Consider the following 25458-nt stretch of genomic DNA (forward strand, 5'->3'; position numbering starts at 1 on the left):
TCTCTGAGGTCTGGACTCTTGGTAACACCACTTCTGTCCTGTTCTTCCAGTTTTAGGGATGGCAGCTTCTTCCAGCAGTTTCTATGCTCTAGATTAATTGATACACCATTTTTTTTTTTTTTTGCTCTCAGCTATTCTAACACTGTATAGTCACTTCCCTATATTCAATTCTTTCTGTTTAAAATACCTAGAGAGGTATATGTTCTCATGATCGGACCCTTCCAACCCTGACTGATATTTAGGCCCTCAATAAATACTCGTTGAATGAATAAATTGTAATGCCATGCTAATATTCTTAGAGCTCATCATTCAAAAGAAAGAAACATGTCTTTTCCAGCATCCATAGATCAAGTTACATGGAAGGACTCTGAATGGCCTTGGTTGGGTCACATGCCATTCCCCCTCCCCACCCCCCAACCTACACCTTGGACCAGTCCCTCTGGACAAAGAGCTGAAGCACATTGATTGGTCAAGCATGGCTCAGGGACTCAGCCCTATGGTTCACAGGATACTGAAATTGACAGTCCCACCTGCACCACTTGGGATGAAGGAGAGGCACTTCCTCAATGGCAGGAGGAAGTTGGGCAGAAAAAGAATTCCCCACCACAATGAACTAAGAGTCTTCAGGGGGAAATAGACACGTTGACATTGTTATCATACGTATGGTGAAGCACCAAGTGCTCTGGAGCACAGAGGAGCATTTATTCTACAAAGCACTTTGCATACACTATATCATTTGTTCCTCATTATCCAGCCACTATGAAGCAGGCATTTTCATTTTCATTTCACAGAATCTTCTTTGGCCTCCTGTGACTGGTCCCTTCTCCTCTTTTTGACTCAGAGCCCCTCTCTTGCCCAGTTCCCTTGGCCAGGCCACACCCACCCAGGTTTTCTCTCCACTTTCACGTATCTCAACCCCATTCTTTTTTTTTTTTTTTGCGGTACGTGGGCCTCTCACTGCTGTGGCCTCTCCAGTCGTGGAGCACAAGCTCCAGACGCGCAGGCCCAGTGGCCCGCGGGATCCTCCCGGACCGGGGCACGAACCCGCGCCCTCCGCATCGGCAGGCGGACCCTCAACCACTGCGCCACCAGGGAAGCCCCCCATTCCTTTTTTATGTAGAATTATCCTGAAGGAGGAGTGGTTGCAAGCAACTTTTCCCTGGTCCCATGTCAATACTGGCCCGACCATCATACAAAGCACTAACCGTGAGGCAGGAGCCACACCAGTGTCTTACACACATTCTCTCTACGAGGCTTATTTACAATCTCACGAAATAGTAGTAGAGTCCCAGAAAAATTGTGTGACTTGGCCAAGGGTACACAGCTACTTGGCAAGAGTCAAGGTATAAAGCTACCTCTGTCTGGCTCCCAAAATAGCAGCATTTCCCCCACTTCGTCTTCATGCGAATGGAGGAATGGTTGAAAGAACTGGGGAGGTTTAACCAGGAGGACAACACACTTAGGGGTGTCACTATTCATTCAAATATCTAATGGGCTATGAGACAGAAGAGAGAATTCATTGGAATTTTTATGGCTCCGTGAGCCAGAAACAGGGCTAACTGTAAAAGTTATAACGAGGTAGAGTTCTGCTCGATATAATCAAAATGATAGAAAGAAGTGTGGGCATTTAAAGAGACAGTGCCAACAGCTTTTAAGGGAGTGGGGAGAGCGAGAGAATCCTGGCTGAGGGAGCAGATCGGTGGAGGGTTTTTGCAGATTCTATGATTATGAAATTACTCCTTGATTTCTGCCCACCCCATTTCCTGAAGTTAGAATTCTCACAAGGCTGACCCAAGATTCCAGGTCAACTCCAGATGGTAAATTGATTTTTTTTACATGTCAAAATGACACATTGGTTATATATATATAAAAAAAAAACCACAAAAGCATGTTTTGATAATCAGATACACCACAGAGATGTTTTGCAAACGTTTATGCATCTTTAAGCATTTAACTCTGCCTTCAAATTTCCAGCGTTTTTAGTTTCATGTTTATCCTTTAAAAAGTACTCCATATTTATCCAATTAAGGTGATTCTTGCTGGAAAATATTTTTACTCATTTTAATATTCTGCCTCAGACTCTAAGTGAATTGCCTGAGGAAAAGGACCCAGATGGGGCATGAGCTGAGGGGCTAACAATACCGCAGAGCAGGAGGTGTCTCGGAGGCACCTTTTTGGCTCTTCTTTTTGTCTCCCTCTGCCTGCCTGTGGGTCCCTCACCCCAGGCTCTGAGCTAAGGTAATGATGTGGAACTGTTTCTTCTTCCTGAGGCAGGAACCCAGTTTGTCCTTCACCATGAGGAGAATCACCTGTAAGTGTTCATGTTTGGGGCTGAGACCAAACTAACTTGGCCTTGGAACTCAGGACTCCCTTCCTTCTTGTCTGTGGCATATGAGGAACTACATGGATGATATTTCCATGGCCCCGACTCGTAAGTGCTACTCAGGTGTGCTCTGGCCAAAGTTCTGTTTGCAGGTGAGGAAACTAAGACCTACAGAGCTTTGATGTCTCATAAGAGGCCATTCAGGCTGTGTAAAGACTTGAAAGCTGTCCCTTCTGACTCTTTGCCCATCTCCTTGCACTGTCCCACATGTCCCCTTCAGGCCACCCAGTGTCAACATTGATGGAGGAGGAAGCTGGGCCAAGGAGAGATGGGGCTCTTGCCTCAGGCCTTCCGTGGGTCTGATCACAGCTGGAGGCCTGGTCTCTGGTGCCCTGGATTCAGGTCATAGGTCTTGATTCTCCTTTCTGATCCGCCCCACCCTGGGGTTATCTGGGCCCTGTGAGCTCTTCCTGGTTGCGTTGTGTGCAGCCTCCACGGCCTGAGACACCTGTGTCAGAACGTGTGCCCTGGGCTTCACCACTGCTGCCCTTAGCCAAGGCGACCGTGGCTGCGCTGCTCCTGAACTGGTCCTGCAGAAGGCAGGGTGCATGTGGACCATGAACATGAGTCATGTAACTAACTGAAATTAGGAACCATTAGGCCCTGGGTCAACCTCGAATTTATAGCCTTTTCTCCTCTGCTCCCCCACAACCTTGTCAGCCCAGGACTTAGGCTGGGGCTCCTGACAATCTCTTTTTATTTGTTTGTTTTGTTTTTCTTAACATCTTTATTGGAGTATAATTGCTTTACAATGGTGTGTTAGCTTCTGCTTTATAACAAAGTGAATCAGCTATACATATACACATATCCCCATATCTCCTCCCTCTTGCGTCTCCCTCCCACCCTCCCTATCCCACCCCTCTAGGTGGTCACAAAGCACCGAGCTGATCTCCCTGTGCTATGCGGCTGCTTCCCACTAGCTAGCTATTTTACATTTGGTAGTGTATATATGTCCATACCACTCTCTCACTTCGCCCTGACAATCTTTACTCCCTCACCTGCGTGTAACCATCGAGTGTAATTGTGAGCCCACACATTGTGGGCTCTGTGCCAGCTTCGGGCATGCAGTGGTGAACAGAAAGGATACAGCCCCTTGGCTCATAGAGTCACAGACGGGAGGCAGAGGTGGGCAAGTCAGCAGGCAGCTTCATACAGTAAGGGAAGCACCAAGCTGGAAAGCTCTGGCGTGTGGACAATGGCAGCCCTCCAGCCCCGGGGGGTGGTGGGAGACTTTGCACAACACATCCAATCTTTCTCCTCTTTCCCCTTTGCCCCCCCGAACCCAACCCACCGCCTTCTCTTTCCTCTCTTTATTGCTCTCTCACTAAAATGCCCTGAGTGCCTATTATTTAAGAGATACTCTCCTAGGTGTTATGTGGAGTTGGCTCCAGATTTCTGTGACCATTCTTAGTGGGTCCTGGACCACATTTTAAAATAAATAAAGTCTATCTTCTCCCATTTCCTGATACTTTTGTTTCCCAGCCACCCAGGAATCCAGTTCCCTTCACTATCTCCAGGTTGTCCAAAGTCCCTCATTATCCCACCTAACTGGCCTCTCCCTCCAGGAAGTGTGCCTGGTCTCAAAATTACCTCTAGCTCATGTCTGCTTACTCCCAAATCAAAACTGCTGTTTTCTCAGGACCTCTCAGACAGGTGCACTGAGATTAGACTAATTCTCTTTATTTTCCTTACTCTCTATTGTGGGTTGAATTGTGTCCCCCCAAAAGATATGTTGAAGTCCTAACTCCTGGCATCCGTGAACGTGACCTTATTTGGAAATGGGGTCTTTGCAGACACAATCAAGCTAAGATGAGCTCATACAGGATCAGGGTGGGCCCTAATCCAATGACTGTCTTTATAGGAAGAGGAACGTTTGGACACACAGAGAGAGACACAGGGAGAATGCCACAAAGGAGGCAGATACTGGAGTGATGTGCCCATAAACCAAGGAATGAGGATTGCCAGCAACCACTAGAAGCTAGGAGGACACAAGGAAGAATCCTCTCTTAGAGCTTTCAGAGACAGCATGGCCCTGCCTACCCCTTGATTTAGGACTTCCTAAAAGTCCTAAATTAGGACCAGTCCTGATTTAGGACTAGCCTCCAGAATTAAGCCACCCACTCTGGTGTTTTGTTATGGCAGCCCTAGGAAACTAATACATCCTACTGAATGTGTTTACTTGTAAGGACAAAGGAATCTCTAATTCGTGGAATTTCAGGTGGTGTATGTCCCCTTCTCTGTGAATTGTCCCCACTTGTAGTCCTTGCTAAAATCCCTTGGTGATCATGGTAAAAACAAGCTACTCCATCACAGCTGACCAGTCAGGGTAGATAAGCGACCGAAGGCCGTCTAAGCCATTGAATAATAACGACCAAATGGATTCCCTTTTTCAAAATCCTGAATGAAGAGGCACAGAGACAGTGACAAGCAGGTAGCCGGTGCTGGACCTGTAAAATCTTGTAGAGTCAGGGCTGGAGTCAATGTCATACACAAGCAGAAGTTGTGGGGAAGCAGGAACCATGAGAAAGCAGAAGGCCCCGTTCTACAGAGAGAACAGGACAGATGTCCAGAGGCACAGAGACAAGAGAGAGAAAATAGGGACCGTGGCTACCTTGGTTCTTGAGAGTAACTCAGTGTTTAACTCCAGTCCCACAAAAGACTTTGCAGTAGGCAATAAGGAGCCACAGAAGTTTCAAGGGAGTGGCAGGATTTCACTCTATCATTTTATTTGGCATTCTGTCCTCCTACCATCTCACCCACTACTGCCCTTGCCAACAATCCATATCTCTACTTGTCAGATTCATCAGAAACTCAGTGGCCTTGGAATGAACTCAGTGCCTTCTGCTTAGGAAATCCAGATTTTGTCTGGATTCACCAACTATCCAAAGCACAGTGTGGAATTCTTTCATTTAGAAACTGAGATGACAGCCAGTTCAGCCTCCGATGGTCCCTTCTTCTGTATTCTCCAACAACTTGCACCACAGCAAGCCGGCTTGGCTGGTTACCATGGACACCACTCTGTCGCTATAATCGGAGCCAACAGGCAGCAGCTAACAGCAGATTTAACCAGTGTGTTGTCTTCTAGTGAAGGCAGAGCTGAGGGAGATGTAACTTTTCTCATTCACATAAATGTTTAGTGTGTGGGACAGGGCGGTGGAGGAAAGAGAAGTACAATTCTATCAGATGTCACAACCCAGTGTCCTTGTTTAAACAAGGGGTGAATACTGGCCAGTGGAACCTTGATCATATTTTCTATAAAGTCAGGAATATTCTAGAGTTGGGTTATGATCATTGTTGGCTGAGTTTTCCCTAAGATCTCAGGTTTTCTCAGTTGCCTTTGTACCTAGTAACATCCAACATGTATACAGCACTTACTGTATGCACATTACATACATTTGTTCATTTAATCCCTACAACTACTCTATGGAGTAGGTTTTATTACTAGTCCCATTTTGCAGATGAGAGCATGGAGGCTCAAAATGGTAAGGTCTCTTCCACAGGCTCTAGCCTGATGCCCGGGGGCAATTGCTAAAGCTTCCAGAGCCATAGTCTATAAAGTAGGATGTTAATCGCTGCTCTGCTTACTCCACAGGGATGTCATGAGTCTCAATCTAAAAGAAGAAAGTGTGTTTTGCAAACTGTGTAGAGCCATTGATGGGATTCTTTAACTCAAGTCAACATTTTTTGAGCACTTAGCCTGGGATGGGAAATATGCTAGGTGCCAGGGATATAAATAAAAATGAATAATATAGGGTTGTTTGTTCATTTCAACAACTGAATAGTGAGTGGCTCCCAGGGACCAGGGACTGTGCTATGCACTGGGAATGCATCTATGGCTGAGACAGGGCCAAGTTCTATACTCACAGAGCTGTTTATGGTACACAGAGAAGATAGACGTTCACAGTGTGAATTCAATAATGTTCCATGAATGCCGTTAGGAGAATTACAGGTGATATGGGGGCACTTACCAGGGATCCTAACCTGGTCTAGGAGTCCAGGAAGGTCTTCCCCAGGAAGTGATATTTAAATGTCTTCTAGGAGCACAGAGACTAGGGGAGATGGGTATGTAAACCAATAGAGCTATGATAGATGGATATAGAAGGTAGAGAGGGGGGTTCTTGCCACAAGAGAGTCAAGGTAGATGTATTCCCCAGTTCTGAGTGTTGCTGTCACAATTTGGACACAACTAGAAAATTTTCCATAGGAGTAGCTATTTAAATATGTGACTGCAATCAGGTGACTAAGACTCAAAATAGCAAACAGCAAAAAATACTTCCTGCTTCACCTTCTTTCTCTTCCTCTCTCTCTCTCACACACACAGACATACACACACCCCCATATGAATCCAGTCAATTTGGCAAGTAAAATATAAGATGTGCACCATATCCTCCTAACCCAGACCGTATTAACTGAGGTTCTCAGAGTATCTCATCACCAGATCTTGATGACGGGTATATAAAATGAAGCAAGAGTCACTTTCACTTTTTAACTGTGAAGCATTTTCATAGATAGAAGACAAGAGACTGAGCAAGACTTCTAAGCAATCCCTGCCCTGTCCCTCAACCCACAGCCCTGAAAATCTGTGAGATTGGTTGTATTTAGAAAGCTGAGGCTGCTTGAGGGCTGGTGAGATAGCCATGAGCGGGTCAGGAGAGTTGCCCTAATCCTACTTTCATCACTAACTTGCAGAGTGATCTTGGACAAGTCACTTCCCTCCCTGAGCCTCATTTCCCCCATTTATAAATAGAGGAAGTTGGAAAAGTCCTTTTGAGCTAGTTTTATGAATTATGAAAAGGAACCTCTACCCTACCCTATCCTCCCAGGCTAAAGCGGGTCCCTGGGTTATATCCTTGGCAGTTTTCCTTGTTAGAACTTATCATTGTTACTTCTTCTTTTCAAAAAATCTATTTATTGGGGCTTCCCTGGTGGTCCAGTGGTTGAGAATCTGCCTGCCGATGCAGGGAACACGGGTTCGTGCCCTGGTCCGGGAAGATCCCACATGCCACAGAGCGGCTAGGCCCGTGAGCCATGGCCGTTGAGCCTGCGCGTCCGGAGACGGTGCTCTGCAACGGGAGAGGCCACAACAGTGAGAGGCCCGCGTACCACAAAAAAAAAAAAAAAAAATCTATTTCTTTATCTCTATCAGTATTTGCCCTCTCCAAAAAACTTGAACTCCAGAAGAGCCGAGACTGTACTGTTCACCACTGTACTCGTATGTTTTAGCCTGTGTCTGGCACACATTAGGAGCTCAATAAACATTTGTTGCCTGAAATGTTCCTAGCAAGCACTCATCCCCACCCCAGCCCTGCTGGTTTGGTACCAGAGAGCATTGGGGTTTCCTAACTGGTATCTGTGGGAATCTCTATGCTAACAAATGTGTGGGCTTTTCTGGTTGTTTTGTTGTTGTTGTCGACATTCCAAAGGGTCACTTTAGCGCCAACACTGAAGTGATTACAATGAGCCCCTGCTTCAAAAAAATTACCCCTGTCCTTTCCAGGGCCATGGAAGAAATGAGGCCAGAATCAAAAGTTGAGTCAGAATGAAGTCACTTGCTGCCCATAGTGTGACAGTGAGAATTAGCAAACCTTAATGTGGAAATTTTTTTCAAAGCTAAGAATTGTTAAGCATTGTGCAGTCAGCACTTCTTAGAGTGATTTATGGAGTTGAACCGCCTTTGATTTCCTTTTGTAAACCATCACTTGAGCTGTATTCATTCACTGGTTCGTTTGTTTGGACAGCATTTCTTTTTTAGGCTTTACCACATGCCAGACCTTGTGCAAAGCAAGGTGAGGGACGTAAAGATGGATGTGCACCAGAAGCCCGTGGCCAAGTAGAGGAAAGAGGATCTACCAAGAACTGCAAGGCTGACTCTAAGAGGTCAGTGTTTGTGAGCCTGTTTTTTTTTTTTTTTGCGGTACGCGGGGCCACTCACTGTTGTGGCCTCTCCCGTTGCGGAGTACAGGCTCCGGATGCGCAGTCTCAGCGGCTGTGGCTCACGGGCCCAGCCGCTCCGCGGCATGTGGGATCTTCGCGGACCGGGGCACGAACCCGCACCCCCTGCATCGACAGGCGGACTCTCAACCACTGCGCCACCAGGGAAGCCCTTGTGAGCCTGTTTGATTAAAGTCTGTCTCTTGCTGCTAGACAGGAAGCCGCAGGAAGCCAGGGGATAGGGTTTTTGTCTTGTTCCATATTGAATCCCCAGTGCTGAATGGTGCTTGGTCTGTGGTAGGAACTCAATATATACTTGCAGAATGAGGGAAATAGTGTCATCTAAAAGAGATTAAGAAAATGTGCTGTGGGGATTGGAGAGGTAGAGATTAGTCTCAGCTGGGGACATCACACGATCAAAACTGAGAGGGACCATCAAGGTTAGGGTTAGTGTTCCCACTGCTGCTCTCAGGCCCATTTTACAAATGAGGAAACTGTCACAGAGGGGGAAAGGGGTTTGCCCAGGGTCACACAGTGTTAAGGGCCGAATTTTGCCCCTTCACCCCCAATTCATATATTTAAGTCTTAACACCTAATACCTCAGAACGTGACTGAATTTGGAAGTAGGGTCTTTAAAGAAGAAAGTTAAAATGAGGTGATTTTGGGGCCCTAATCCATATGACTAGTGTCGTTATAAGAAGAGGAGATTAGGTCTCAGATAACATGCACAGAGGGAAGATGATGTGAAGACACAGGGAGAAGACGGCAAGCCAAGGAGAGAGGCATTAGAAGAAACAACCCTGCTGACACCTTGATCTTGGATGCTGGCCTTTAGAATTGTGAGAAAATAAATTTCTGTTGTTTAAGCCAGCCAGCCTGTGGTACTTTGTTATGGCAGCCCTAAGCCAACTAATAACACACAGTAAAGTTTGGACTAGAAGCCAGGTCTGCTGAATCTCTCTCCTAAGCCCTTTACGTGACACCGTCCAGATGGTCCATTGGTTACTCTCTCCAGCACCCGCTACTGATGAGGATGGTGACGATGATGATAACAGCTAACGCACGGATACTGCCTATCATGTACCACACACGCTTCTCAGTACTTTACACACAATAGCTCATTTAGTTCTCCCAACAGCCCTGTGAAGTAAGCATTATTTATTGTCCCATTTTTTTAAAAAACTTATTTATTTTATTTATTTTTGGCTGCGTTGGGTCTTTGTTGCTGCGTGCAGGCTTTCTCTAGTTGCGGCGAGCAGGGGCTACTCTTCGTTTCGGTGCATGGGCTTCTCACTGCGGTGGTTTCTCTTGTTGTGGAGCACAGGCTCTAGGAGCACGGGCTTCAGTAGTGGTGGCTCGCGGACCCTAGAGCGCAGGCTCAGTAGTTGTGGTGCACGGCCTTAGTTGCTCCACGGCATGTGGGATCTGCCCAGAGCAGGGATCGAACCCCTGTCCCCTGCATTGGCAGGAGGGTTCTTTAACCACTGTGCTACCACGGAGGTCCCTATTTTCCCATTTTTACAGATGAGGAAACTGAAACACAAAGAGATTGAGCAACTTGCCCAAGAGCATATGACAACTCAGTGCTTGTACTGGGATTCAGGCCCAGGCAGTCTGCTCCAGGAACGTGCCCTCACCCATCTGGCTGTTCTCCAGTGTTATGTCTACATGCCAAGCCAGAGGCATTTTCAAAGATGAGAGGTAATGATGGCACTTTGAGGCCTCACTGGGTTTGCTTTCCTATAGCCATAAATTATGGATATACTCATCCCAATCTGAAGTGGCTCACTAGAAGCATAAAACAAGCAAGCAGAGGGAAGCAGGAGCCTTGCTAAAGCCTAGAGCATTAGGATTTATTTGTTCCAGAATCTTCTTATATGTTAGGACATCAGTGAGGAAACATTGAAATAGCAGATTTCAAGCCTCCCTCAAGCAAAAACATCTTCTTTTTTTTTGCAGTACGCGGGCCTCTCACTGTTGTGGCCTCTCCCGTTGCGGAGCACAGGCTCCGGACGCGCAGGCTCGGTGGCCATGGCTCACGGGCCCAGCCGCTCCGTGGCATGTGGGATCCTCCCGGACCGGGGCACGAACCCGCGTCCCCTGCATCGGCAGGCGGACTCTCAACCACTGCACCACCAGAGACGCCCCACAAAAACATCTTCTAATTCAGTCCTTAAAAGTGAAACAACCAAACCACTTCAGCCAAAGCACTTTGCAGTAAGAGGCCTGGGTTTGAATCCTTTCTCAACCACTTACCAGCTGAGTGACTTGGGGTTTATGAAATCCATCTGAACCACAGTTTTTCCTTCTGGGAGATGGGGAAAACGACACCCATCTCACGGATTAGACATAATATATTCAAAAACATTGTCACAGGTGCCTATACATAGTAAGTGATCAGTAAACAGAGCTCTTGTTAGCTAAGCAAAATGACCATACCTAAAGGCTCTCCTCTGTGAAGCCTTGCCCAGTGTCTCATCCTGTCTGTCCAAATTCATTGCTTGCTCTACTGGCTCTTGAGGGAAGTTGCTTGCACTTCTATTTGTCACTCAGTTTGTCCTTCCTTCCATCATAGAAGTTGATGACACACCTATCCATCTGTGCATCCACTCAGTAAAATTGTAGCATTTTTTTTATGTCCCAGTGCTGTGCCAGGCACTGGAAGTTCACAGGTGGATACAATAAGGTCCCACCCTTCAAGGCGTAGGGCTTTTGGGGCAACTCAGGGCTGGGTGTGCCCAATAGGCAGGGGTACTATAATAACAATAGAAGTTTACAATTATATTGTACTGAAGTATTCGTCATAGGAAAAACCAGCACTTTGTTCAATTTCTAGACATTTTATGATCTAGAACTATTTTAATAGAATAAGGGAGTCATAATGTTTTCAATTCTTTTCCAATTTAACTTCCAAAGGTTTGCTTTGGCAACAGATACATTAAGGAATAAGTGCAAAGACTGTATTAAATGGTGGGCTAGAAAAAGCTCCAGTATTTTCTGGGGGCTGAGGTAGGAGAGCCCCATTGGCCCACTGGACTCCCCAAGGGCAGGAACCAAGCTTTCTCCTAGCTTCATAGCTGTCCTTCAAGCTGAACAGAGCTTAGATGGCACCTTTTTCAGGGCAGCCCAAAAAACGGCGTGGAGAGTGCAGATGGGGGGCTCTTGCCCAATCCTCCTCTAGTCTGAGCGGTAGAACTCATATATTTTCTGGTTTGTGTGAGGAAACAGAACCCCAGATGGTGAAAGGGACTTGCCCAAGATCACAGGAACAGACAGTGGCAAATGTTTTAATAGTTAACATTTATTGATTCCTTCTTACGTCAAACATTGGCTAAGAGGCTTTACATGCTTTCTCTCATTTAATCCTTCTGACAATTCTGTGAAGTAGGTACCCTTATTTTCACCATTTCACAGATGAGGAAAATGGAGGTAAAGTAAGAGACTTTCACAAGGTCATCTAGCTATTACGCAGCCAAGTCCGGATTTGCACTCGGTAGATGGTGGTTGATGTTGGAATAACAGCCCGATCCTGGACCTGTACGAGGGGCAGGATGAAGCATGCGGACCGGTGGACACCTACCTGGGCGAGCAGTGCACAGTCTCGGCCAGCGACTGTTACCGCCCGGCGTGGGTGGCTCGGGGACTGAGCCTCCGACTGGCTACGCCCAGCTAGCTTTCCTGGGGGCGCGAAAGTCCCGCCCCCAGCCGAGGAGAAGGCAGGGATTGGCTCTCTCGATGCCGATTGACGGCTCAGGGCTCGAGCGGCAGCCGCGGTGGAGGCGGGGCCACGAGCAGGAAGTGAGAGTGGAGGCGGCTCCAGACAGGCTGGTCAGCGGGCAGCTGCCGCCACTTTGGCGAGTCGCCGCCGCCACTGCGGAGATGGAGGGGCCGGGACTGGGCTCGCAGGTGAGTGCGGTTGGGCGCAGGCTGTCCCGGGGGCTCGGAGGGCGGCCGCGGCTGTGGAGAGAGGGAGGGCATGGGTGTTAGGTAGCTCCCAGAGGGGCCTCCGGGGGCAGAGGGGCCGGGTCCGGGGAGGAGGAAGCCTGGAAACACCGAGAATGATGCAGGGAATTCTCTCCGAGGCGACCGGGAAGAAAAGGCAAGGACAGGGATGAGTGCCATACCGGCCCTCCATCCACCTGCGGTCCGGGGCGCCCCGTGCCCGGCAGGGACCCATGCGGGCCCTGGGAGGGGAGGGTGGCGTTCCTGGGAGAGGTGTCAGGTGACACACCTGAGTTGGACCAGCCCGTTTTGACATTGGCCTGGAGTCTATGAGGTTCTAATCATTTCTTTTTCGGCCGGGGCGTCTGGGAACCCGCCTTCGCTCCTCCCAGCCCTGTTTTAGCTCTCGTTCCCACATCCTTGCTTACTCTTTGAAAGATTTGAGGCTGTTTGTTTAGGCTGGAGAAAGGCGGGGGGCGGGGGGCGGTGGCAGGAAAGGGAGGTACGTGATAGCTATCTGCAAAATCCCAAAGGACTCTGTTCTGTGGAGCAGGTCGTACTAGAAGCCAGATGTAGTTTCAGAAAACAGAAGGGGCCAGTGGGGAAAGTTACAGGAGATATATGTTAGCTCCAAGAAAACTAGATTTTTGTCCTTTTTGCTTATGGTCCCGACTGGCATATTATAGCTGTTTACTTAATTTTTGTTGAATACATGAAAAATATTCAGATTCAGCCAATGTTTAGTGAGTTCTTAGCATATGCCAAGTGCTTTTATATGCATTATTTAATTCCAGAATTGAACCATCCTTAAGAAGGTGATATCATCCCCATTTACAGATGAGAAAACCGAAGCTCTCTCCAGCAGCTGGAGTGAATTAGGTAGTAGATTTTCTGTCCCTAGTGGGATTCAAGCAGTTTGAGATGATTGGGTTAGTTGGCCTCTAAAAAAAGTCTTTTGCATGTTGAGTGTTCCCTCACAGTCCCCCTTTCCCTTCCTGCTTTCAGCAATCTGATGTAGGTTTAAGTGAGGAACAAGACAGGTGGGGAAGCTGTCGGGTGTTCTTGCATTTTGATAGAATAAAAAAGGTTTGCAAGCAGACCATATATTACAAAAGGGTGTAGAATCTTCACATGGAAACTATGTCTCATTTGTTGTTTGTTTTTTTCCCCTCAGAGTTTCAGGGAAACGTTGGTAGCAGTAATGATCATACCTTAATTACTGCCACTCATTTACAAAAGCCTTCAAGTGCTTGAAGTTCGTTACCTTGTTCTGCAGGGAAGATTGCCCTGCCCGAATTCCCTGCCAGATGGAGGGAGAGAATGATTCAGGGGTTGAAATTCAATGGGCCAAGGTAGAGAGATCATTGTTGTTGTTAATAATTATTGGTATTAACTTTTTCAATAATAGCAAAAGATTTTACCTATATAAGATGCTCTACAGTTTGCAAAATACTTCCCTATTGTTATTCCTCGCTGTGACCCTGTGAGGTGGGGAGGGGTTATTATTCCAGTTTTAGAGATAAGAATTGAGGTTCAAAAAACTGGAGTCATGGAGATCCCTGGTGGTCCAGTGGTTAGGACTCAGTGCTTTCGCTGCTGTGGCCCGGGTTCAATCCCTGGTCGGGGAACTAAGATCCTGCAAGCTGTGTGATGTGGCCATAAAAAAAAAAAAAAACTTGGAGTCAGTTGTTAAAAGTCAAATAGCTGCTGAGAGAGCCAAGACTTCATTCGTTCTACCAGGTGTTAAGCACTGTTACAGGTGCTGGAGATAAATCAGTGAACAAAACAGATAAAAACATTCCTGCTCTGGTTGAATTTGGTTCCCCTGATTCCAGCTGATAGGTTTTTGCCAGAACTGTCTGGCCCCCAGTTTCCTCTCTGACCTCATTTTTTACTACTTTCTTGCTTGCTCAATCAACCACAGCTATGCTGGCCCCAAGGCCTTTGCACTTAGTATTCCCTCTATCTGGAGAACTCTTTCTTCATATAACCACATGGCTTACCCCCCCCCACCTTTGTAAGGTCTTGACACAATCGTCACCTCAATGTGGTAGGCCTTCCCCATCACCACCACTACCAGCAACATTCCTTAACCTCCTTCCTTCCTTTATATTTCTTCTCGGCATTTAATACCATTAACATACTCTGTAAATAATTGTCCAGTGAATGAGCTTGGATACTTAGCTCTGTTAATACAGAATGCTTCTGTTAATACCATGAGAAATTTTAATGGCTATCTGTCAGATCTCTGTTTCTCTCTTTGTTTTATTTGATAATCTGTCAGGATTTTGACCCTCATCAGAGTTTAAATATGGTTTTCTAGATCTTGGTTTTCTCTTAAATTAATTAACTTTAACAGTACTTATTTACTATTTAGAAAATATAATTGGATTTAAGATATTTCCACATGAGAAATATCTCTTATATCTTAAGTATGTTCCAGTCATCTATTGCTGTGTAACAAACCATCCCAAATCATAGTGGTGTAAACCAGCCATTGTCATGCTTACGGACTGTGCGTCAGGACTTTGGCCAGGGCAAAGCAGGGATAGTTTGTTTCTGCTCCACCATGTCCGGAGCCTCTGCTGGAAAGACTTGTCACCTGGGATGACTTGCTAGCTGGGGCTGGTAACATCTGATGGTTCCCTCACTCACATGTCTGGTGGTTGATGCTGACTTTGAGCAGGGACACCTACATGTGGCCTGGGCCTCTGGACAGCATGGTAGCTGGGTTCCAGGAGTGAGCATTTCAAGAGACAGAAAGAGGAAGCTGCCAGTTTCTGAGGCCTGAACCTGCAAACTGGCAGAGCATCACTTCTGTGGTATTTTATTAGTGAAGCAATCACTAATAAAACTCTTATGAGTTTGCTGGTGTCTTAAGAATTTGCTTGGTCTATTCTGTTACCTTAACATTGTAGGCAGCCATACATCAGTTACGCTTCCACTGCCACAAAGGGTGTTTGTTTATGCGGTGATGCCTTTACCAGTACACATGTCAATAATGGCTACTGTAACAGCTCCTCTTAGAACCATACAACATGGATTTGGAAAGAACTGTATAGCTATATTGACGTGCTCCTTTCATTTTACAAATGTAGAAACTGAAGCCAAAAATCGGGTAGATGATTAGCCACCATCATACAGCCGCTTGAAATCTGAGACTTGGGCCTTGTTCTCAAGGAGTTTACCTTTCACCATGGTAAAATGCAACAACTAGAGAGTACTTAGAAAAACAATTTCTTGATAACCAGAGAGTAATTTCTAAGAAGGATATAGTATCATGACAAACTTTGCTTTAATCTTTGTGATGGGAATGTATGGTTGTTTTCCTTAAAGATTTTTATGCGACTGTCTCTGAAGGTAACCTCCCCCAAAGCAGGTCATCTCCTTTCTCACCTGTAGCTCTTATGGCAGAATCCTGGGAGGGAGTGATATCTAGAGCAAAGGACATAGCTTAGAGCTGTGGCCGCTAAGCTTTTTTGATCATGTACTCCTATCAGTAAAGCAGTTTTGAGCTTGCACCCCTAGAGTAAAACCACAGTGTGACAAGTAGGATTTGAAATGTTCATTTTTGTAAAACGTCATGTATTGTGAGATTAAGGGAATGATGAGTGGCACGTGCCCTGCAAGCTGGCTGGGAGTTCAGGCCGCCAGCTGTGCAGTCCACATCATCCAGGTACCACTGACTGCAGTTTGCCGTCCATGATTGGCCATTGATCACTCTAACTTATGTGTTAATGGGGATGATTCCGTGTTATGTGGTTGGCTGGGACTTAAAAAGTTCAGCTCCCCTCTGTTTGATGTACCTGGGGCCTGGGGAAAGGAGCCAGTCTCTAAATTCATATTGTCATGGGGCATGTTACTGTAGGATTGGACAATGTGTTTCTAAATTGTATTCATGAGTGAATAGCTCAGTATATACTCATGGTAAGGTTTTGAATTAAAGATAGTAAATGTAAGTCTGCTTCAAATCAGCCTTCTTGATAATTTGTAATTTTTTTTGGAGGGAGGCTGGCTTTTTGTTAGATCAGCTTAGATTGTCTTTGTTTCTACTTTATGTGGCCAGTAAAGAGCACCTGCTATGAGAAGTGTCAGCTCTGCCATTTTCTTGTTTGCTTGTACTTTTACTATCATTATTTCAGTTCGTGGCTTCTTTGTAGTAGGAATCAGTTTAAGCCACTTGCTCATTTTGGGAGGGGTAACTTTAAAATTAGTAAGTAGTTAAAATGAGATACTATACCTTGAAAATTACTTAGCCTGATGTATACTGCAAAATGTTGAAGGTCCCACTGTAACCCCTCTGGGTGTGGACTTTTACTCTGTCCCCAAGTTACCTTGTAAACAGACCATGAGGAGTGACCTATTTGATATACAGATTAAGTGAGGCTGCCAGGGCTACGAATTCAGAAATCTTTTTTTTTTTTAATAAATTCATTTATTTATTTATTTTTGGCTCTGTTGGGTCTTTGTTGCTGCGTGGTCTTTTCTCTAGTTGTGGCGAGCAGGGGGTACTCTTTGTTGCGGTGCGTGGGCTTCTCATTGCGGTGGCTTCTGTTGTGCGGAGCTCGGGCTCTAGGCGTGTGGGCTTCAGTAGTTGTGGCACGTGGGCTCGGCAGTTGTGGCTCGCGGGCTCTAGAGCGCAGGCCCAGTAGTTGTGGTGCGAGGGCTTAGTTGCTCCACGGCATGTGGGATCTTCCCGGAGCAGGACTCTAACCGGTGTCCCCTGCGTTGGCAGGCGGATTCTTAACCACTGCGCCACCAGGGAAGCCCCCAGAATTCATAAATCTTAAAGAAGCCAAATGTATAAATTTTTGTGCATTCCTGTCCTCTTTTTTTTTTTTAAAAAGGAAAAGTCATTATAACAGCTTTAACATTTTCTTCCGTTACCTAATGGGTCACTGCGTGTTTGGCCTCGAGTGCACTTGCCTCACTTTGGAGACCATTGACTTTGAAAACAGGCTTTGAGTTTATATAATCATTTTTAGGTTTTACTCTGATCTGGATTTGGACAAAAAATGATGACGTGAACAGAAAGTACCTCTTGTTCTCTCGTCTTTGTCACCCATTTTTGCCATTTAATCACATACTGCTTCCATTATCACTTTATCGCTCTTTGTCTCTGACTTAGCTGCCCAATTAGACTTAAACTTCTGGAGGATATGTACCCACATCTTCTGTTTTCCTAGCATAATGCTTTGCACATCATAAATACACAGTAATTAATTGCTGAATAAATAAATGCTTTTAATAAATAAATGCTCTTTACATTGAAATGTGTAATCCACCTCAACTTTCTGCATGAAAAGTGAAGCTGATGTCCTTCATGCCTTAAGGCATAATGAGAAGCAATAAATTTGTATCTGTATAATATGTGACATTTATTTGTGATGAAAAGTCTGTATATAAACAAAGTCTTGATCTTCCTAATATATAAATGGAAACTGATAGACAATCCACTAGAAAAACAGTAGACTATGAAAAGGCAACCCACAAAAGAGAAAGTATGAGAGCCAATAAAGAACAATCAAACTCAGATTCATTAGCAACTAGGGGCATGCAAATGTAAAGCAAGATGCCATTTTTTTAGCCATCAGATTGGCAAGATTGTAAAAAGATTGATAATATTCACTTAGGAGGTTTGTAGGGAAAAAGAACACTTACATACTTGCCTGTTGGGAGTGTGAATTAGGGAAGGTCAGTATCTGTTTATGTTTAAAATACACATATTTTTTGACCCAGTAGTCCTGTGTTGGGGAATTGGTGTTATAGAATGTACAGGATGTTAATTATAGGGTTGTTTAGAGAGTGAATGCTGAAATCAACCTGCATGTCTAACAATAGGGAAATGATTGAATAAATTATGCTAGATCTATACAGTGGAATAGTATTCAGCTATTACTTGTTACTGACCTACAGCACTGTACATGATATATTGTTAGGTGAGACAGGCAAGTTGATGAATAATTATATAATTGGATCCCATGTTTGGGGATAAATTTTGTTAACTATAAGAAGAAAATGATAAAAACCTATGTATCCTGTATAATGTTATATATGTTAAAGTATATACACATAGTGAGGAAGGATACACCAAACTGTTAACAATAGTATCTCTGTTGGTACAAGATTGGAAGGGAAAGAGTCCAGATTATCAACTCTTTATTCACTTTGGTATTGCTGGTGTTTTAAACTGAAAGTTTAAAAATTTTGTAATTTAAAAAGTCTAAGTTTTATATGAAAAGCAGACTGATTTCTCTGTCAGTTTTAGCTACATCTGCTGTTTATTGACGCTGGAGAAATTCTGAGTATAGTATATTCAGCTCTTTCCTTGACCCCTTGTCTTCTTCCAGTTAGATGTAATTATAGTTACTGTGATATGGTGAAAAGTAATGTTCTTATTTATGTTTTAATCTAACTACCTATATGTTTATTATTTAGCTGTGTGTGTGTGTGTGTGTGTGTGTTTGTGTGTGTAAAATAAGAGTGTCATGCAGTGAGGTTGAATTTACCAGATAAATCGGAACTTATGTATTCAAAAAAGCATTTGTGGTTCTAGCTCTGGGTAAGATGGAGTAAAGCACACTCTACCCTGTCTGTCCCACTGAATGCACTAGATAGAAAGCTATTTAAGGATTCCCAAAAGAAAATTTTAGTGGGTAGGGTGGGGGAAAAAACCAGAATTCAAAAAACCACTGAACCAGGAACTAATTTACGTTTTTCCCATCTGGGTCCCCTCCTCTCTTCCACCGCCTTCTCCCTGGACTTGAACCCTGGAAGTGAGCATCCCTGCAGAGAGAGAGCACTTCTGGAAAAGCCCTCTAGTTCAGGTTCAGGGAGCAGGAAAGCTGACACCTGGCAGCACAGGCACTGAAACTCTGAGGCAGGAGGACTTCCTCTCTGAACAGAGGAGTTGTAGTCCCAAGACAGTTCTTAGAGGTGACACCTGAAGCATGATCCATAAAAGAAAAAAATTGATACATTATACTGTATCAAAATTAAAAATTTTTGTTCTATGAAAGAGATGTAAGAAATGGGAAGGTAAGCTACAGACTGGGAGAACATATTTACAAATCACATATCTGACAAAGGACTTATGTCTAGCATGGGTGATACAAGGAACTCTCAAAACTTAGCAGTAAGAAAATAAATAGCCCAATTAAAAATGGGTAAAAAGACTTAGACAATTCACCAAAGAAGATATACAGATAGCAGATAGCACATGAAATGACACTCAGCCCCATTAGCCATTAGGGATATGCAAATTGAGACCATGATGAGACACTACTACACATCTATTATACTGACAGTATCAAGTGCCAGAGAGGATGCAGAGCAATTGGAGCTCTCATACGTTGCTAATGGCAATGCAGAGTGGTACAGCTACTCTGGAAAACAGTTTGGCCATTTCTTATAAACTTAACATCTACTTACCAGAGGGCCAAGCAGTCTCACTCTTAGAGAAGCAAGAACATATGTTCACACAAAATGAATGTTTATACAGCTCCATTTATAATTGCCAAAAGCTGGAAACAACCCACGTGAGTGGTTTGAATGGATAAACGGTGATACATTCATATAATGGAATACTTTATAGCAAGGAAGGAACTATTAATAACATATAGCATTACGCTGAGTGAAAGAAGCCAGTCTTAGATTATGTTCTGTCTAATTCCATTGTATGACATTCTGGGAAAGGTAAAACTAGTGATGAAGGACATGTCTGTGGTTGCCAGGACTTGAGGTAGGGAGAGGGTGTGGCTAAAAAGGAATATCCTGAGGGAGTTTTTTGAGGTGTTGGAACTGTTCTGGATCCTGATTGCGGTAGTGGTTACAATTTACAGAACTATATACCAAAAAGTCAATTTAACTGTAAGGTAACTTAGAACAAAAGGATTTGCTCCTTCAGAGTAACCTGTTGAGGGGTTATGGACTTACTTCAGTAAAACTACTATTTGTTAAATCTTTTTTGGAATTCCTGGAGAATTGATGTAGGCACATCATTTCAAGTATCTTCAATTTTCTATTTTTAATATGTATTCATCCTTTGAGAATTTTTTTAAACAATGAAAAATTGGTCAGAGAGACAGTTGTGGTGAATAAGGGGGATAAAAGCCAGGTAACAACTTTATGGTAAAGAACAAGATGGGATTATAAAATAGTAAGCCAGTTTTGATCTCTAGGAATGATTTGCTAGATATTTGATGTGAACCTCCACCTTAAATGCAACTAAAAATGCTGGATACAGTATAAAATCTTAAGTGTTTTATATTTTTGATGCTATTGTAAATTTTAAAAAAGATTCCTGAGGATTTTCTGTGTATAGGATCATGCTGTCTGCAAATGAAGGTGGATTTGCTTCTTTCCTAATCTGTATGCACTTTTCTTTCCCTTACTCTATTATTGTGTCTAGGTCTTCAGTACATTGTTGATTAGAAGTGGTGATAGTGGGCATCCTTGCTTTGTTTCAGTCTTTAGAGTTCAAGCATTCAGTCTTTTACCATTGACTGTATGGTAGCTGTAGATTTTTTTAAAAATGCTCCTGATTAGGTTGAGGAAGTTCCCCTCTTTCCCTAGTGTGCTAAGCGTTTTTATTATGCATGGGTGTTGAATTCTGTCAAATACTTATTCTACTGAAATGAGTATATTTATTTTGTTAATATGGTGAATTGCACTGATTTCTTTTGAAATGTTTAAGCTTGGTTGTAATGTATATTATCCTTTTTATATATTACTGAATACAGTTTTGTTAATATTTCATTTAGAATCTTTTCATCTGTGTTCATGAAGGATATTGAGTCTATAGTTTTCTTTACTGCTTATGTCTGTTGGTTTTAGTATCAGGATAATGCTGCCTCCTAAAATGAGCTGGGAAGCAGTCCCTCTGTATTCTGAAGGAGTTGGTATCATTTCTTCCTTGAGTGTTTTCATAGACTATGCCAGTTAAAAGTCATGTGGGCCTGGAGTTGTTTTGTTTTGTTTAATGGGAAGTTTTAAAATTATGAACTCAATTTCTTTAATAGATAGAGTGCTACTCATTTCTTTTTAAGTCCATTTTGATAACTTGTGTCTTTCGAGATATTTTATGCATTTCACCTAGGTTGTTGAATTTAGTGGCATAAAGATGTTCACAGAAGCCCCTTATTACCCTTTTAATATTTGCAGAATCTTATAATGATGTCCCCTTTTTTAAACTTGCTATTTGTCATTGACATCTTTTTTCTTGATCGGTCTGACTAGAGCTTTATCAATTTTATTGATTTATTCTTTCCAAAGAACCAGGTTTTGGTTTCAGTGATTTTCTGCATTTTTTTCTTTTTTATATTTCATGGATTTCCCTATCTTTATTGTTTCCTTCATTCTGTCTACTTGGGATTTAATTTTTTTTTCTCTAGATCCTTAAGATGAAAGCTTAGATCATTTATTTTAGTTTCTTCTTTTTTCCTGTTATAAGCATTTAAAGCTAAAAATTCACTGTATTTAGAAAAGTGTTGTTTTGTTTCCAAATATTTGAGAATATTCCACATATCGTTTGGTTATTGATTTTTTTAAAACATCTTTATTGGAGTATAATTGCTTTACAATGTTGTGTTAGTTTCTGCTGTATAACAAAGTGAATCAGCTATATTTATACATTTATCCCCATATCCCTTTGCTCTTGCATCTCCCTCCCACCCTCCCTATCCCACCCCTCTAGGTAGTCACAAAGCACAGAGCTGATCTCCCTGTGTGATGGAGCTGCTTCCCACTAGCTATCTATTTTATATTTGGCAGTGTATATATGTCAGTGCTACTCTTTCACTTCGTCCTAGCTTCCCTTCCCCCTCCCTGTGTCCTCAAGTCCATTCTCTACGTCTGCGTCTTTATTCCTGTCCTGCCCCTAGGTTCATCAGAACCTTTTTTTTTTTTAGATTCCATATATATACATTAGCATACAGTATTTATTTTTCTCTTTCTGACTTACTTCACTCTGTGTGACATGCTAGGTCCATCTGCCTCACTACAAGTAACTCAATTTCATTTCTTTTTATGGCTGAGTAATATTCCATTGTATATATATGCCATATCTTCTTTTCCATTCATCTGTCGATGGACACATAGGCTGCTTCCATGTCCTGGCTATTGTAAATAGAGCTGCAGTGAACATTGTGGTATGTGACTCTTTTTGAATTATGGTTTTCTCAGAGTATATGCCCAGTAGTGGGATTGCTGGGTCGTATGGTAGTTCTACTTTTAGTTTTTTAAGGAAACTCCATATTGTTCTCCATAGGGAGGACAATTTACATTTCCACCAACAGTGCAAGAGGGTTCCCTTTGCTCCACACCCTCTTCAGCATTTATTGTGTGTAGATTTTTTGATGATGGCCATTCTGACCAGTGTGAGGCGATACCTCATAGTGGTTTTGATTTGCATTTCTCTAATGATTTGTGATGTTGAGCATCCTTTCATGTGTTTGTTGGCAATCTGTATGTCTTCTTTGGAGAAATGTCTATTTAGGTCTTCTGCCCATTTTTGGATTCGGTTTTTTTGTTTTTTTGATATTGAGCTGCATGAGCTGCTTGTATATTTTGGAGATTAATCCTTTGTCAGTTCCTTTGTTTGCAGATATTTTCTCCCATTCTGAGGGTTGTCTTTTGGTCTTGTTTATGGTTTCCTTTGCTATGCAAAAGCTTGTTTCATTAGGTTCCATTTTTAAATTTTTGTTTTTATTTGCATTTCTCTAGGAGGTGGGTCAAAAAGGATCTTGCTGTGATTTATGTCATGGAGTGTTGTGCCTATGTTTTCCTCTAAGAGTTTGATAGTGTCTGGCCTTACATTTAGTTCATTTTGTCCTTAGTGTATAGGAATGCAAAAGATTTCTGTGCATTACTTTTGTATCCTGCTACTTTACCAGGTTCATTAGATAGCTATAGTAGTTTTCTGGTAGCATCGTTAGGATTCTCTACGTATAGTATCATGTCATCTGCAAACAGTGACAGTTTTACTTCTTTTCCAATTTGGGTTACTTTTCTTTTTCTTCTCTGATTGCCATGGCTAAAACTTCCAAAAACTATTTTGAATACTAGTGGTGAGAGTAGGCAACCTTGACTTGTTCCTGATCTTAGAGGAAATGGTTTCAGTTTTTCACCATTGAGAATGATATTGGCTGTGGGTTTGTCATATGTGGCCTTTATTATGTTGATGTAGGTTCCCTCTATGCCTACTTTCTGGAGAGTTTTTATCATCAATGGGTGTTGAATTTTGTCAAAAGCTTTTTCTGCATCTATTGAGATGATCATATGGCTTTTATCCTTCAGTTTGTTAATATGGTGTATCACATTGTTTGATTTGTGTATATTGAAGAATCCTTGCATTGCTGGGTTAAACCCCACTTGATCATGGCGTATGATCCTTTTAATGTGCTCTGGATTCTGTTTGCTAGTATTTTATTAAGGATTTTTGCATCTATGTTAATCAGTGATATTGGCCTGTAGGTTTCTTTTTTTGTGACATCTTTGTCTGGTTTTGGTCTCCGGGTGATGGTGGCCTCGTAGAATGAGTTTGGGAGTGTTCCTCCCTCCGCTACATTTTGGAAGAGTTTGAGAAGGGTAGGTGTTAGCTCTTCTCTTTGATAGACTTCACCTGTGAAGCCATCTCATCCTGGGCTTTTGTTTGTTGGAAGATTTCTATTCTCAGTTTCAATTTCAGTGCTTGTGATAGGTCTGTTCATATTTTCTGTTTTTTTCCTGGTTCAGTCTTGGGGGGTTGTACTTTTCTAAGAATTTGTCCATTTCTTCCAGGTGGTCCATTTTATTGGCACATAGTTGCTTGTAGTAATCTCTTGATTTTTAATTGAATTCCATTTGTGGTCAGAGAACATACTCTGTATGAATTCAACCCATTTAAGGTTGTTGAGGCTTGTTTTATGGCCCAATGTATTATCTGTCTTGCTGAGTGTTAAATGTGTACTTGAAACAATATCTTTTCTCTTGTTGGATGTAATTTTATGAAAATGTCAGCTGGATCCAGTTGGTGGATAGTGTTAAGTGTTCTCTGTCCTTTTCTGATTTCTCTCCTCTTCTCTATGCAGTGTGGTTTTCTGTTTACTCATTCCATCAGTTGCTGAAAGAAGTATTAAAATATTCAACTTTAATTGTGAATCTTTCTATTTTTCTTTTTTGCTTCATGAATTTTAAAGTTCCTTTTGGGTGCATATGTATTTAAGATTGTTATGTCTTTTTTTCCTTAAGTCACTTAAAACTTTATTTATTTATTTTCTTTATTTTTCTGGCTGCATCGGGTCTTAGTTGTGGCATGCAGGATCTTTGTTGCGGTACGTGGGCTTCTGTCTAGTTGTGGCGTGCAGGTTTTCTCTTTAGTTGTGGCTCCAGAGCACGTGGGCTCTGTAGTTTGTGGCATGTGGGCTCTCTCTTTGAGATGCGTGAGCTCAGTAGTTGTGGCGCGTGGGCTTAGTTGCCCTGCGGAATGTGGGATTTTAGTTTCCTGACCAGGGATCGAACCCATGTCCCCTTAATTGGAAGCCAGATTCTTTACCACTGGACCACCAGGAAGTCCCTGTTATGCTTCTTAATAAATTGGCTTCTTTAATATTTTGCAGTGTCCCTCCTCATCTCTGGTAATATTTCTTGTGCGGATGTCTACTTTGTCTTATACTAATATAACCACTACATTCCTTATGCTTAGTATTCCTTTATGCATGGTATATATTTTTCTGTCCTTTTACTTTTAACTTATGTATGTTTTTATATTTAAAGTAGGTTTCTTGTAGACAATATGTAGTTTTTTAAAAAAAATCCAATCTAACAAACTCTGTCTTTCATTTGGTTTTCTTTAGACCATTTGTATTTAATGTGATTATCAATATAGTTAAGTATAAATATATTATCTTGTATGTTTTTTCCTTCTCTGTTTTTGTTCATTTTTTCCCTACTTTTCCTGCATTTAAAAGAATATTAATTGAGTGTCTTTTAAGTGTTTTATTTTATCTCTGCTATTGGCTTATTATATGACTTTGTTTTATTTGTTTAGAGATTGCTCTTGGGTTAACATTATACACGTTAACTTATCGCTGTCTTTCTGCAAATACTGTTATAACATCTCTTATGACAGTGTATTTCTGTTTCTCTATTATCATCAAGGAATTAAAAAATGTAAAAAAGTGTGTTACATTTACCCACATAATTATACATATTTACCCATGTAG

At 42.8% G+C, this 25458-nt stretch overlaps 1 protein-coding gene across 3 annotated transcripts in view; it reads left to right on the plus strand.

Annotated features, from left to right (window-relative positions):
- The first annotated feature begins 11872 nt into the window (after positions 1 to 11872).
- The window catches only part of ZDHHC13 (zDHHC palmitoyltransferase 13), a 47755-nt gene continuing 34169 nt past the window's right edge, over positions 11873 to 25458 (plus strand). Inside the window, exons 1-2 of one of the 3 annotated variants that reach the window (XM_024764724.1) lie at positions 12174 to 12220; positions 13431 to 13608. In XM_024764724.1, coding sequence (XP_024620492.1) covers positions 13564 to 13608 — 45 coding nt within the window. In that variant the 5' untranslated portion in view covers positions 12174 to 12220; positions 13431 to 13563. Of the gene's footprint in view, positions 12221 to 13430; positions 13609 to 25458 lie in introns of all 3 variants that reach the window. The other 2 variants (XM_024764723.1, XM_024764725.1) reach the window with 2 other exon arrangements.

This window comes from Neophocaena asiaeorientalis, unplaced genomic scaffold (assembly GCF_003031525.2).
Source record: "Neophocaena asiaeorientalis asiaeorientalis breed wild unplaced genomic scaffold, Neophocaena_asiaeorientalis_V1.1 scaffold230, whole genome shotgun sequence".
Classification (NCBI taxonomy): Eukaryota; Metazoa; Chordata; class Mammalia; order Artiodactyla; family Phocoenidae; genus Neophocaena; species Neophocaena asiaeorientalis.